This window comes from Geotrypetes seraphini, chromosome 1 (genome assembly GCF_902459505.1).
Source record: "Geotrypetes seraphini chromosome 1, aGeoSer1.1, whole genome shotgun sequence".
NCBI lineage: Eukaryota > Metazoa > Chordata > Amphibia > Gymnophiona > Dermophiidae > Geotrypetes > Geotrypetes seraphini.
Genome location: NC_047084.1, coordinates 405,967,919 through 405,983,252, shown reverse-complemented (window position 1 = coordinate 405,983,252; position 15,334 = coordinate 405,967,919). Strand labels below are relative to the sequence as shown.

Here is a 15,334-nt window from a genome sequence, read left to right as displayed (position 1 = left end):
CATTGCCTTTGAATCTACCACCCCTCAACCTCAAATTATGTCCTCTGATTTTACCATTTTCCTTTTTCTGAAAAAGATTTTGTTCTACGTTAATACCCTTCAAGTATTTGAACGTCTGAATCATATCTCCCCTGTCTCTCATTTCATCTAGGGTATACATATTCAGGGCTTCCAGTCTCTCCTCATACGTCTTCTGGCGCAAGCCTCCTATCATTTTCGTCGCCCTCCTCTGGACCGTCTCAAGTCTTCTTACGTCCTTCGCCCGATACGGTCTCCAAAATTGAACATAATACTCCAAGTGGGGCCTTACCAATGACCATGATAAAGTAGTGCTTTGCACCCATCCCAATTTTCTTCCAAAGGTCATCACTGAATTCTACCTTAATCTATTGTACTTCCAGTATACTTTCCTAAGCCTCATTCTCACCCTGGGGAAACGGCTTTTCACACTCTGGACTGTAAACGAGCATTGGCTTACTATTTGCAGAAAACTCAATCACATAGAACATCTCCTCAACTCTCTCTTTCTTGTTTGATCCTAACAAGTTGGGACATCCAGTATTCAAGACAATGATCTCTAATCTAATCTAATTTCCATCTTATATACCGGATCATTCCAGCAAGGACTCCTATTATGCTCAGGCTAGGCTAAACTAAGGAGTCGTGTCACAGCCTACAGAGTCAGAGCTATGGCAGCTTGAATTGCTTTCCTTCACTCGACTCCTATTGATGAAATCTGTAAAGCTGCTACTTGGTCCTCAGTTCATAAATTCACATCACACTCGCAGGCCTTGAGCATGCGCAGATGCTCAAGGCCCAGCAAAGAAGAGGCTGCAGATCTTCGGGCACTGGCATGTGCTGTGCGTTGGTGCCAGTGGCCAGATGGGGGTAAGCAGCGTGTTTGGGTGGGTCTGGAGGGTTTCAGATTGCGGCGGGGGGGGTGTGTGTGACGTGAGCGGGGGGATTTCTGATCGCGGGGGATGATGCCGGATCGTGAGGGGCGCTGCTGGGAAATTGAGGCAAGCTCGGTTTCCGAGGCGCCAATTTTGCAAATGTTTTGCTCGTCTTGCAAAATTCTTGCAAACTGGTGCACTCGTAAACCGAGGTACCACTGTATTAGCATTTTGTTTGCTTTTTTGGCCACCGCTGCACATGGGGCGGAAGGTTTCATCGTATTGTCTACAATGACACCCAGATCCCTTTCTTGGGCACTAACCCCCAAGGTGGACCTTAGCATCGGGTAACTGATTTGGATTATTCTTCCCAATGCTTACTGAACTGAGGAACTGCTTTGGGAGGGAAGGCATTTACGCATTTGCGGTGTGGGCAGTTCACAAATTTTTTTTCTCAAATTCTTAAAAGTGGCGATGCACTTTTAAAGCTGTCTTTACCGGAGCTCTGTGGATGACTTCACCCACATGTGAGAATAACTACCTGCTGTCCTTGGATAACACCTGTTACAGTAAGTAACTGTGCTTTATAATTTACTCCCATTTCCATATAGAACAAAAGATGACAAAAGTAGCAGATACAAAATATTGAGGCTGTTCTTTTCATGTCACAGGTTCATAAGCAGTCTGAAAGTTAAATTTGAAATTCTTTTTTTTTAACTTTAATATTTTTTGAATTTTTTTCAATATAATCAAGCATAAAACTTGTACAGAAAGGACATTCAGCATGAAATTAATACAATTGAAAACATATATAAAAGAATATCAAATATAAGCATAAATTTCTACTCAAGTCCTCAATAGATCCAAGAGGGGTAATAGGCGAATCAAGGTAATTATATTTAAACCAAGCAATAACTAGTTGAATGAGATTAAAGCGCACTTTCTTTCTCCAGAGATGCAGTTGAGAGAAAGGTTGTCAGTTGAGATGGCTCAAAGAAAACGTATTTATGAGAATGATAATTAATTACACATTTACATGGATGTCGCAAGTAAAAGGTCGCCCCCAGAGATATAACACCAGGTTTCCTTAATAAAAATTCTCGTCTCCTTCTCTGCGTATCCTTAGCCAAATCCGGAAACATCTGAATTTTACAACCTAAAAATTCTTTTTGTTTATTTTTAAAGAAAAGTCTCAGCAACCAGTTTTTATCTGGTGCGAGAGCTACTGTCAAAAGTAAGGTGGCTGGGGTCACTAATTCTCTATCAGACATTTCCAAAATATTAGATATATTCATTAAATCAGGTCCCATTTTCTGTTGTAAATTTGAAATTCTGACTTTTCACATAAGAAATTTGTATAATAAGTTTGCACTAACAAAGAACTTTCTGAACTGTCAGGACCCCAGATGGGGTTATTAAACCTATTTGGGGGTTATGACCTCAGTGGGTCCTCTAGAGGTGAATTTGTGCTGGGTTCGCTGCTTTTTAACGTATTTATTAATGATTTCATTTCTTATCCCAGGACAAGCAGGCAGGTATTCTCACTAGTGGGTGACGTCATCCAACGGAGCCCCGATGCGGACATCTCATAAGCATACTTGCTTGTAGAAACTTTTAGAAGTTTCGAGTTGCCCACACCACGCATGCGCGAGTGCCTTCCCGCCCGATGCACCGGGAACATCTCCTCAGTTCTTTCTCTTCCGCGGAGCTGAGAAGTTTGCCTTTGAACTCTCTGCGCGAAGTTCCTTTTTTGTGCCTTCTGTGCCCGCGGGTTTGGGTTCTTGTGCTCATTCCTGTTGGCTCACGTTGCATTTTGTTGTTTAAAAAAAAAATTTCGTTCGAATGTTCGACCGGGCAGGTCGCGTGGCCGCTGCTCCGCGGCTTCGACCTTGCGGCGGAGCTTTTTCGGCCTATGTCCCGGCCTGTTACCGGTTTTAAAAAGTGTGTCAAGTGCCAGCGCGTGATTTCGTTGACGGACCTGCATCGACGCTGTCTTCAGTGTCTCGGGCCTCAACATCTTCCAAAATTGTGCCAGCCTTGCTCCACGCTCACAGCACGTGCGTTTAAGCGTCGCTGTATTTTGTGGGAGTCGCTGTTTGGCATGGAGGCATCCCTGGTGTGGCCCTCTTCCCAGGGCGCCACGCCTTCGACTTCCGATTCTACTCCTTCAGCCTCGAGTCTGCTCAAGCCTGCCTCGTTCGTGCTGGCTTCAACCTCAACGCAGGCTGCGGTGCCTTCCGATGTCTCTTCAGGTCAGATAGCACAGCCTGCTATCCCTCCAGTGGTGCGTAAGGTGCCCAAGGCCTCCAAATCCAAGCCTCCTGGCGGCCGACTGACCGACATCCGTGCAGGAGGTCCCATTTCTGATGTGGATCCCTCTTTGCTGGCGTTGTTTCATTCCTTGATGGAGCAGAGGTTTGTCGAGCTCTTTACCAAAATTGGGCCGACGCTTCTCTCCAAGATCCAGTCTGGGCACGTGGAAGCCTCCCGCGAGGTCGAGCCGCCTCCGGTGCCTCCTCGGCGCACACTCTCATTGCTGGGAGCAGAGTCTCGGCGAGTGTCTGGTCTGGCTTCGGGGCGCGTCTCGCAGGGAGCAGAGTCTTTGCTCATGCCACCTTTGGAGCCGATACCCTCATTCCACGGCTTGCCTGGTCCGGACCCTTCCTTGGCGATACCGGGCCTTGAACCTTGGGGAGCGCCTCGGGGAACCTCGTCTCAGCCGCTGATGCTTTGATCCACGCCCTCCAGTCCCATCTACTCGGTAGCTGCCTTGTCTGAGCGTCGCTCACCTCGTCGCTCGAGGCCTGCTTCTAGACACAGCTCCGGTTGTCGATCGAGGCATTCATCGAGGCACGCCTCGCCTCGTCAGAAGCAACCTTTCCGGGAGTTTTCTCCGGAATACTCGCCCCCTCGTCCCATGCCAGAACTTGAAGACTGCGGACCAGGCCGCCTCATCGTCTTCGAGCCCGCCTCGTGGCCCGGCTCTGGCAGACCAGTTGTCCTTCTCGTCCTTCCTGAGGCAGATGGTGGTGGATCTGGATATCACCCTGGATTCGGGTTCCAAGTTCTTGAAGGAGTATCTGGAGACGATGCATCTTCTTCAACCTCTTGCCGAGTCTCTGTGCCTGCCTCTGCTCAAGCTTCTGGACCAGACTTTCATGAGGTGCTTCGAGACCCCTTACTCCATCCCGGCGGTTCCGGGGAAGTTGTATGCTCGCTACCGTACGGTGCACCATAAGGGCTTTGATGGGGCACAGCTCTCACACCAGTCTCTCTTGGTTGAATCCTTTCTGAAGCGGTCTCACCCCTCCCAGGTCTATGCTTCCACCCCTCCTGGCCGGGAGGGCAAAACCATGGACAGATTTGGCAGGCGCATCTACCAGAACTCGATGATGGCTTCTCGAGTCCTCAATTACAGCTTTCATTTTGCCACCTACTTCGAGTTTTTCCTCTCCATCCTGCAAAAGTTTTTACCCTATCTGGATTCTCAGGCTCGCTTCGAGTACTCTGAGGTAGAGAATGACACGGTGGCGGTTTACCCGCGGCTACCGCGTTTAGCCGCGGGTAACCCGTCGGAATGGGGAATGAAAAATAGCAGTCGCGGGGACGGGGACAAGGTGAATGGTCTTGTCTCCGCAGTGAGGTATCAAGGATCGTGCGGTCCCCGCAGCCACCGCCCCCCGCCCGCCCGTCCGTAGTGTTTAGCCAGCTCTCTCCCTCCACCTCACCTTATATTTCGAGTTTGCCGGTTTCCTTTTTCCCGAGCCGCATGCGTTCAAAAAGCCGTGCACTCGCGGCTGCGCAAGTCAATCAATCTTCTCTGACGCAACCGGAAACAGGAAGTTGCAGGAGAGGAGAAGTTTGACTCGCGCAGCCGCGCGTGCACGGCTTTTTGAACGCGTGCAGCTCGGGAAAAAGGAAGCCGGCAAACTTGGAATATAAGGTGAGGTGGAAGGAGGGTGGGGGGGCTTCTGGACCTTTATTTAAGTATATAAATACTGAAATATTGAGGCCTCTGCCTTGGGGCAGAATGATTTGTTTGTAATGTCTGCTGGTGCTCATCATGGCTGGCAGCCTCAGCATCTCTCTCCTGCAGTATCTAAAAATCATACCAGGGAGGAAAGAAAAGAATATTCTTATCCCTGATTTATGTTTATAATCCTTATTAAGTGGCATTTCAGGAAGCAGGGCCCTGCTGAAAAACAAGCTGCTCTGGAGTGCACATGCACAATCACAAATTCAAACAATTACCCCTAAAATGGTAGGATTAGTAGAGGCAATCACTTGTAATAGAGTTTTGGAGGCAAAAGAGGAAAGTTGTCACTCATTCAAAGGACAAGTACCTTAGTCTGATGATCTCTTTTATCACCTACTTTCCCCCCACATTCACATGCATTATTCTAAAACATAGCACTGGGACGCAATGACTTTTGTACTACAAAACCCCTGGCCTACATTTCTGGCACCTATCTTTGCCTACAACAGTCCACAGTCTGCAATCATGGCAGAGGAATCCCTGATCAGCTGAGCCAGCAGGATTCCCCAAAACTGTGGCTTTGGGAAATCCTGCCAGCTCAGGTGATTGGGGATTCCCTTGCTGCGATTAGCTGAACCAACAGAGCAAACACCAATTCCTCCCTCTCTCTCTCTCTCTCTCTCTGACCCCTCTCTCCCACCCACCTACCGACTGATTCCCCCACTACCCTTCCAAGCAGTGACGTAGCGAGGGTGAGAGGTGCCCGGATTGGTGATGTCCCTCCTCCGCCTTCTTCTCCACCCCACCCCTGCTGCATGCGTGAACACCCCATCCCTACTGTTTCGTTGTGGGTATTCTCCCCTCTTTAGCAGAACTGGTTTATCATTTTAAAATCATGTGTGGCAAGAAAATATAATGATAAAACAGCAACTAATTTTGCCTATTTTTATATATTAAAAGAAGTACTACATTTGAAATGTATATCACCCAGTCCATAAGGTGAATGCCCATATTGCTGTCTGTTGTTCTGCTGAGCACTGGCATTGAAACAGCAAAATGCATTTATTGCATACTTGTTCTCTGTCGGAAACATTATGGTGGTATATTAGTTGTGTTGATAAAAATTTATAAACAAAGCCCTGCCAGCTGAACATCTTTCTCTAGTTCAGCAGCCAGAACTTTGATTTATAAGAACGGAATAAGCTAAATATTAGAGTACTAAGGCTTATATGGATGCTGCAGGGACGGTGACGGGGCAATGGCGGTGACGGGGCGGTGAAAGGGATGGCGGTGAGGGTGACGGGGCAGTGAAGGGAACGGCGGTGACGGGGCGGTGCAGAGAATGGGGGGACGGGGCGGTGACGGGGATAGATTTTTTCCCCGTGTCATTCTCTAGTCATGAACACAACAGACATTTAACACATCTGCTTTTCTCCCAATCACTTTTTTAGCATAAGTTTTCAATATGTTTCAAGTCTTAACAATTCTTGCCTTTTCCTTTCACTGATGTACGTGAAAAATCTTATACATATTAAGTCATCTTTTGTGCTTATACTTTTGTTAGCTGTTTTTTTTGCTGCTTTGAGGATTTTGATACTGTGTACTGTATTTCAGGAACGCCAACTTTTCCTTTTTAGTTTCCAAACTACTTGTTTGGAAAACTTTATTAGTTTTTCTGGCTTTTATTTTTCTTACATAAAGATTGCTGCATTAGTAGACAAAGCTTCTGTTTTTGATCTCTCCCAGAAATTATCTCATGGAGGTCACATTGCCTCAAAAATTTACAAGCACTTCAAAAACATTCTCACATTAGGCCTTCCAAACTCTCTGGTCTTCGTTCCTCTTGGGAATCTGACATTAACTCTGCAATTCCTGACTCCACTTGGATTCTCATTTGGCAATCCTTATATAAGTCCTCCAAATCAACCTCGACTATCGAAACTATGTTGGTCCTGTGGTTCTCATTCTGGTGATATATAAAACATTGTATATTTGAATGTTCACATTTATATCAATATTGGAGGAATGTCTGGTCTAGTATTACCAATATTCGCCCTATTTTGGAACCTATTTCTCTTAACATCGTTGTCCTGAAAGGGACTTTTTTTGTCAACACTTTGCCAGCACCTTTCTGTCACTTACCGGTACTAGATACAATGTTAGCAACTACTTTAAAAAAAATTATTTGTTCATGTTGGAAAGATTTATCTAGTTAAATGTGCTCATTAGTGGAATGTGCTCATTCGTGGAACTTACTATACCTCACTTACCGATACGAATGTTACTCTGTTAAGATAAGTTGTTTAACTGGTACTCCACTGTCTTTCACGCAAAAATGGTCCACTCACAAAATATATTTGATGATGAAACCTGTTTCTTCCTTAGATTGTACCACTTCTAAGATATGATGCTTCACTTGTATCGGTTAACGTAACATGTATATCCATGGTTATGTTGTTGTTATGATTGTAAAAACTTCAATAAATAAACAGACTAAAAAAAAAAAGATTTGTCATTTTTGTAGCTCCTTTCAACTTACTCTATTGCTTTTCCATTTCAGCTACTATAATATTTTTCACATCAGCATTTCTCTTCCATCTTTTTGGCCAACTCTATTCTTCCTAAATAGATTGACCCAGTATGATTGCGTTTTATTCATGGGCCTCATTAAACCATGTCCTTCTTTTGTGTTCCTCCAGACCGGCACAGAAACGGATGGGTTTACGCTCCTTTGCCAGCAGGTGGAGATTGAGACACTAACATTTGGCTATAGAACAAGTGGACTGTGCAGTCCCTCTTACAATCAGTCTTTTCTCAGTCTCCAGCAGGTGGAGTGGTAAGATTGTGTAGTCAGTGCTGAGGTTTATTTTGGGCCTGTTGGATCTGGTTAGGGAATTTTTCTGGTCCCTCTTACTGTCCAGATAGAGCTTGGGGGTCCTACCGACCTTGGGAGTACCACTTTATGATTTTGGGAGAGCATTATCAGTTTTGTGTGCTTCCTTTTGGTCTAGCTATGGTGCCATGCACCTTCACCAAAGATTATGGTTAAGGTGGCATCTGCCTTGTGCAAGGAGGGCATTCTGGTGCACCCCTATCTGGATGATTGGTTGATTCTTGCAAAGTCATTGCAGGAGAGTTCTCAAGTCATGGCTCGGGTTGTGGAGTTTCCCCAGTTCCTGGGCTGGGTGGCCAACCTGTCCAAAAGCAAGATGGCTCTGTCTCAGCACTTGGAGTATCTTGGCGTAATTTTCGACTTGAGCTTGGGGAGAGATTTCCTTCCGGAGGCCAGTGTGTGCAAATTGCAGATGTAGATTCGCTTTCTGATGGATTGCTGATGTCTGCTGGCACAAAACTTTCTTCAGGTCTTGGAGTCCATGGCAGCCTCCTTGGAAGTGGTCAGGTGGGTGAAGGCTCTTTCGTATAAATCTATTGGAAAGAACACACCACAACTGATGGATAAGGTGTTTGACAAGGTTCCACATGAACGACTACTTTGGAAAATTGCAAGCCATGGAATCGAGGGTGAAATACATGGATTAAAAACTGGCTGGAACATAGGAAACGAAGAGTGGGGGTAAATGGACAATACTCAGACTGGAAGGGTGTCGCCTGTGGGGTGCCGCAGGGCTAGGTGCTTGGACCCATACTCTTCAACATCTTTATAAATGATCTGGACATTGGTTTGAGTGAGGTAATTAAATTTGTGGGCGATACAAAGTTATTCAGAGTAGTGAAGACACAGAGGATTGCAAAGATCTGCAACGTGACATAATCAAGCTCGAGAAATGGGCATCAACATGGCAAATGAGGTTCAATGTGGATAAGTGTAAAGTGATGCATGTCGATAACAAAAATCTCATGCACGAATACAGGATGTCCGGGGCATCACTTGGTGAGACCTCCCAAGAAAGAGACTTGGGAGTTCTGATTGACAAGTCGACGAAGCCGTCCACGCAATGTGCGGCGGCGAAAAGGGAGATCAGAATGCTAGGAATGATAAAGAAGGGGATCACGCACAGATTGGAGAAGGTTATCATGCCGCTGTACCGGGCCATGGTGTACCCTCACCTGAAGTACTGTGTCCAGCACTGGTCGCCGTACATGAAGAAGGACACGGTACTATTCGAAAGGGTCCAGAGAAGAGTGACTAAAATGGTTAAGGGACTGAAGGAGTTGCCGTACAGCGAGAGATTAGCGAAACTGGGCCTCTTCTCCCTTGAAAAGAGGAGACTGAGAGGGGACATGATCGAAACATTCAAGATACTGAAGGGAATAGACTTAGTAGATAAAAATAGGTTGATCACCCTCTCCAAGGTAGGGAGAACGAGAGGGCACTCTAAAGTTGAAAGGGGATAGATTCCGTACAAATGTAAGGAAGTTTCTTCTTCACCCAGAGAATGGTAGAAAATTGGAACGCTCTTCCGGAGGCTGTTATAGGGGAAAACACCCTCCAGGGATTCCAGAAAAAGTTGGACAAGTTCATGCTGAACTGGAACGTACGCAGGTGAAGCTGGACTCATTTAGAGCACTGGTCTTTGACCTAAGGACTGCCACGTGAGTGGACTGCTGGGCATGATGGACCACTGGTCTGACCCAGCAGTGGCAACTCTTATGTTCTTATGCTTTGGTGTGGTTGCCACAGATGCAAAATCTGGACCTGCCTTCACTGGTGGCTCCAGGCTTCCAATTTGGCTCTGGGAGTGAGTCTCGTTCAGCCCCAGTAGACATTGCTTCTCACAGACGTGAGTCTCTTCAGTCACTCGGTTCTGGGCTGCTGGTGGAGGCATCCTGGTCGATCAGTGTTCTAGAGACCAGAGACATTCGGCTAGCTTGGTGGAATTCGTCCTTTGCTGGAGAGCACGTCAGTTTGAGTTCTCTCAGACAAAGCCGCAACAGTGGCCTATACAATCATCAGGGGAGGGGGGCAGCACAAGTCATCTGGTGGTGCTGCGTGATTCTCATGGCTCCGGACTGGCCCAGGCACCCATGATACACGGATCTGGTTCGTCTGCTAGTGGCAGATCTTCTCCTGCCCCTCTCGCCCATTCTTCTGTCTCGGGGTCCAATTTCCCTGTTAGTTCAGGGTCCCTTTTGTCTTCCAGCTTGGCTCTTGAAAGGGCTCACCTAGAGAAGAAGGGATATTTGGATAATGTGCTCTCCACTCTCTTAGGGTCTCTGAGAATTTCCACCTCTTGGGCTTATGTGTGTGTTTGTCGTCTTTTTGAAGAGTGGTGTTCCACGCGTTGTGTGGTTCCCCTTTGAGCTGTTTTGCCTCACATTCTGGAGTTTCTGCAGGATGGCCTGGAGTGAGGCCTTGCCTGGTCTTCTCTTTGGGTGCAACTTACTGCTTTGTCTTCCTTTTGTGGCCTCTTGGATGTCCATAGTGTCCTTTGCTCTTATATTCAGCGGACCCAGGAGCTCTGTAAGTCAGTCTTTTTTTTCCTTTTAGTGGGTCCTTGTAAGGGGGACGGTACTTCCAAGGCTACAGTTGTGCGCTGGATTAAGGAGGCTACGGCTTCGGCATACCTTATCCAAAAGAAGCCTGTTCCGGAATTTCTCAATGCTCATTCCACTCGGGGGCAAGCGGTTTCTTGGGCTGAATCTTCTCTTGTACCTCCGGTGGATAGATGTAAAGCTTATCTCCATTTCTTTGTTCGACACTACCATGTGGATGTTCAGGTGCATTGGGACGCAGTGTTCGGTGAAGGTGTTCTTCTGGCAGCCCTTCAGGGGTCCTACCCATGATGGGTACTGCTTCGGTACGTTCCATCCATTTCCGTGTTGGTCTGGGATGCTAAAGAAGGAAAAATTAGGTCCTTACCTACTAATTTTCATTTTTTTAGTCCCTCCAGACCGGCACAGACCCCCTCCCCCCCTACTCGTCTGCTGGGCCTTGAGCATCTGACCATGCTCAAGGCCTGCGAGTTCATGTTCACGTTCAGAACGTGAACTCGCAGGCCTTGAGCATGCTCAGATGCTCAAGGCCCAGCAGACGAGTAGGCCGATCTTCAAGAGTGCCCAGATGAGGGTAAGAAGCGGCGGGGGGATGCCCAATTGTGTCGGGGGGGGGGGGGGGTGTCCAATCGTGGCGGGGGGTGCCGGATCGTAGGGGGTGTGTGCCTGATCGCAGGGGGGACCTTCGAGGAGAGCAATGCCGGTTCTCGGGGGGGGGGGGGGGGGGACGCATCAAAGCGAGTTTCCATTATTTCCTATGGGGAAACTCGCTTTGATAAATGAGCATTTTGGATTACGAGCATGCTCCTGGAACGGATTATGCTTGTAATCCAAGGTACCACTGTATATTGAATAGTGTGGGTGATAGGGGTGATCCTTGGGGAACTCCGCAGGGGTTAGACCATGGTTCTGATTTTTCTTGCATTGTTTTAACTCTGTAAGTTCTTGATTGCAGGAATTCTTTGAACCATGCAAGTACCTTGTCTGAGATTCCTATTGAGTCGAGAGTTTGTAGAAGCATGTCGTGGTCTACCAAGTTGAAGGCTGCAGAAAGGTCTAGTTGTATCAGCATGATTTTCTTGCCTGTACAGAGGTGTTGTCTTGCAATGTATATGAAAAATGAAATGAACAGCCTGGTAGGGAAGAGGAGACAAGGTGCAGAGCCTGGTATATATTAGTACACAATTTGGTTCAGAATGTGTTTTTCTGGTTTTCCTACTCTAAATCTAGGGTGCTTCTTAAGGAGTGGAAAAATATGGTAACTCCCATGTTTATGCTTCAGTATTAATGAATTTCTCTCAGATTTGTGTGACTTATTCATTATGCCTTCAAAGTAGTACAAGTCTTTACTGTAACTTTTTTTTATTTATTTCTTTGCCTCAGGTCGAGGTGGCAAAAAGGGTTCTGTAGAATGCTGTCCCAATTGCAGAGGTACAGGAATGCAAATAAGAATTCATCCACTAGGGCCTGGAATGGTACAACAGATCCAGTCTGTGTGCCCAGAGTGCCAGGGCCAGGGAGAGCGAATAAATCCAAAGGACAGGTGCAAAAGCTGCACTGGGAGGAAAATTGTCAGAGAGAAAAAAATTCTGGAAGTCTGTCTAGATAAAGGTAATTTTCTTTTTCTAATAGAGTAATTGTCTTAAATTTCAGTGATGTGAGGATTTTGAAGTCCTCTTGTGGCTGTGCTTTTCATTAAAGACAGTATATACAACCTTCTTGATACTTACAATAAAGAACTTAATTCTTAGATGTTGATGCTCCCTAAAGTATGTTGCTAGGCAGACTGGCACCATTTAATCTTTCATCTACTGTCCTTTAATGTTAATGATTCCTCTATAACTGTCAATTTTCTGCCATGTCAATGTTTATCTTTTACAATAGGGATGAAAGATGGCCAAAAAATAACATTCCATGGTGAAGGTGATCAAGAACCTGGTTTGGAACCAGGGGATATAATCATAGTCTTGGATCAGAAGGAACATTCTTTGTTTACAAGGTAAATATCTTTAGTTTTGGGTTCTACAAATGATTTTTTTTTTAGTTGATTAATTGTAATTATATTAAGTTAATTCTATAATATTCTGGTCTCCAATCTAGATTGTATCTAGCTGACATATGGTGCCATTGTAATCGTATTTGCTCATTCCAGTATTTTTTTTTTTTTTTTTTTCAATTTAATATTTTATTGAACAAAATGAAAACAATACACAGGCAGCATGCCAACAGCAAAAGTACATTGCCCATATGTAATAACATAACCCCCCCACCCCCCCACCGAGTGATACAATATAGGCCTAAAACAAAGGAAGATGAAAATGAAAATAAGAATAGTTCAAAGAAAACCCCGCCAGGAGCCATAACGAGACCACTGACGATGAAACGTACCACAGGAATCATTATTTAAAGCGGTCAGTTTAGACATCAAGTAAATTTGGTCAATCTTATGTAACAGTTCAGTACGAGAAGGCAAAGAGGCACGCTTCCAATATGTAGCCACAGTGAGTCTAGCTGCCGTAGCAACTAGGGCCACAAAATGATTCTGATCCACATCCAAACTCCCCAAAGGATAGTTAAGTAAAAATATTTCCATACGCAATAGAATGGGTAGGTGTAATACATCAATCATCAGTTGTTGAACCATCTTCCAAAAAGGTACAATCTTAACACAATCCCACCAGATATGCCCAAAAGTGCCCAGACACCCACAGTTACGCCAGCAGTGTCCATCTCCACAGTGATAGAAACGGTGCACCTTTTCCGGCGTAAGGTACCACTGAAATAGCATCTTATACCCTTGCTCAACTAAGGGGGATGCTAAAGAGACTCTCAGCAATGTACCATAAAGGCAGTCCCATTGTTGATAATCAAAGGCCTTACCCAGCAAGAGTTCCCAACGATGTTCATATGTGCGGGCCTGTGGCCTAGTGTATAAAAGAGCCCTATAAAGACGTGAAATAAGGCCCACCCCAAATCCCATCCTAAAAACTTGGAGAAAAGCAGAGTCTGCCCCTTCCCACTCAGGGATCACCCTCTTCACCATAAAATCTCGAAGTTGGACATAGGCGAAAAAATCCGTAGAGGGGAGGTCATATATAGATTGCAAGGCAGCAAAGGGTACCAGATGTCCACCCACTATCAGCTGACCTAGGACCCTAAGTCCCTCCATTTCCCAACGCCGAAAAATCACAGTATCTCTAGCAGGCAGGAAATCAGGGGCAAATCTAATGGGAGTAGCATAGAAATAGCGCTGACGTGGGAACCAAGCTCGTCGAACCCGGCTCCACGCATGCAAAGTACACTCCATCCCATAAGATGTCCCAGTCTGCAGATCCCGAAGGATATCAAAAGACAGCCAGGGCACTGCTGCCAATGGGTAGGCAGGTTGTAAAGCCTGTTCCAGAGAGACCCAGCGCTGGGAGGGAAATGCCCAATGAAACAGTCCTTGCAGTTGGGATGCATAATAATATGTAGAAAAATCAGGGACACCCATTCCCCCGTGTAACCTGTCCCAATACATACGTTCCCTCCGCACCCTAGGGGGTTTACGTGTCCAGATATAAGCAAAGGCCCGCCGTTGTAGCCTAAGCAAGAACCGTTTAGGAATTGAGAGAGGCAGGCAGGAGAACAGATACAAAAAACGAGGCAGCACATTCATACGCAAAGCACTAATCCTACCCATCCAAGACAATCTCAATCCCTCCCATCGATCCAGATCAGCAAACACAGTTCGTAGCAACGGAGGGTAATTCAATTCAAAAAGGTCAGAAAGTCTTCGAGATATACGCACACCGAGGTATTTAATGGATTTAGCCGCCCATCGAAACGAAAACGTAGCACGTAAGTCCGTTACCAACAAGTCCGGAAGGGAAACATTAAGCAATTCAGATTTTTCAATGTTAATTTTAAAGCCAGCCACCACACCAAACATAGTCAAAACACGAAGCACCTCTGTCAAAGAATGATGTGGGTGGGTCAAGGTAAATAAAATATCATCAGCATACAGTAAGATCTTATGTTCTTCGTCACCCACCACAATCCCTTGAATATCAGCATTCGCACGGATAGCAGCTGCTAAAGGTTCCATAACCAACGCGAAAATCAGCGGTGACAAAGGGCACCCTTGCCTAGTTCCTCTACGAATCATAAAATTAGCAGTATATCGTCCATTAACCCTTAAGCAAGCCTCCGGAGCAGCATATAATAAGGTCACCCAATGTAGAAAAGCACCCGAAATGCCCATCTTCTTCAAAGCTGCTAGCATAAACGGCCAATAAACCCTATCAAAGGCTTTTTCAGCGTCAACTGATAACAAGACAGCTGGAACAGAATCTTGATGGGCCACTCCAATAAGATCTAACACTCTTCGAATATTATCACCAGGTTGCCTCCCTGAGATAAAACCACACTGATCTCCATGAACTAGGAAAGGCAAAAAACGTTGCAACCGGACTGCCAAAATACGGGTAAACAGCTTATAATCAACTCCTAACAACGAAATAGGGCGGTAAGACCCACAAAGGAGGGGATCTCTCCCGGGTTTAAGAAGAAGAGAGACCGCAGCCTGACGAAACGAATACGGCAAACAATCCCCCTCCAAAAAAGAATTAAACAATCTAGTCAAAGGAGCAACTATATGGGCCTCCATTTTCTTATAAAACAGGGGCGAGAAACCATCAACACCCGGTGCTTTGGAAGCAGCCAAATGATGTATAGCTGCCACCACCTCAGCGGGTTGAATAGGGGAAGAGAGCCACTCTGCATCAACTTCCGCCAAACAAGGCAAGGTGACGTTAGATAGAAAAGCATCTATCTCCCCCTCCGTGGCTTCAATTTCCGGAGAGTACAGAGTCCGGTAGAAGGATAAAAAAGCCTGATGAATGGCCCCGTCATCTGCACAAAGCTGTCCCGATTCATTACGAATCCGAGTTATGGAATGTTGTGCCTGAGTTTGCTTGATCTGTGCAGCTAATAAGCGACCCGCCCTACCACCCCATTCGAAAAAACCGTT

General features: G+C 46.0%; 1 protein-coding gene across 1 annotated transcript in view; it reads left to right on the top strand.

Annotated features, from left to right (window-relative positions):
- Positions 1-15,334, top strand: part of DNAJA1 (DnaJ heat shock protein family (Hsp40) member A1) — a 257,885-nt gene that overhangs the window by 175,658 nt on the left and 66,893 nt on the right. Inside the window, exons 5-6 of the mRNA XM_033918184.1 lie at positions 11,707-11,934; positions 12,208-12,322. Coding sequence (XP_033774075.1) covers positions 11,707-11,934; positions 12,208-12,322 — 343 coding nt within the window. The remainder of the gene's footprint in view (positions 1-11,706; positions 11,935-12,207; positions 12,323-15,334) is intronic.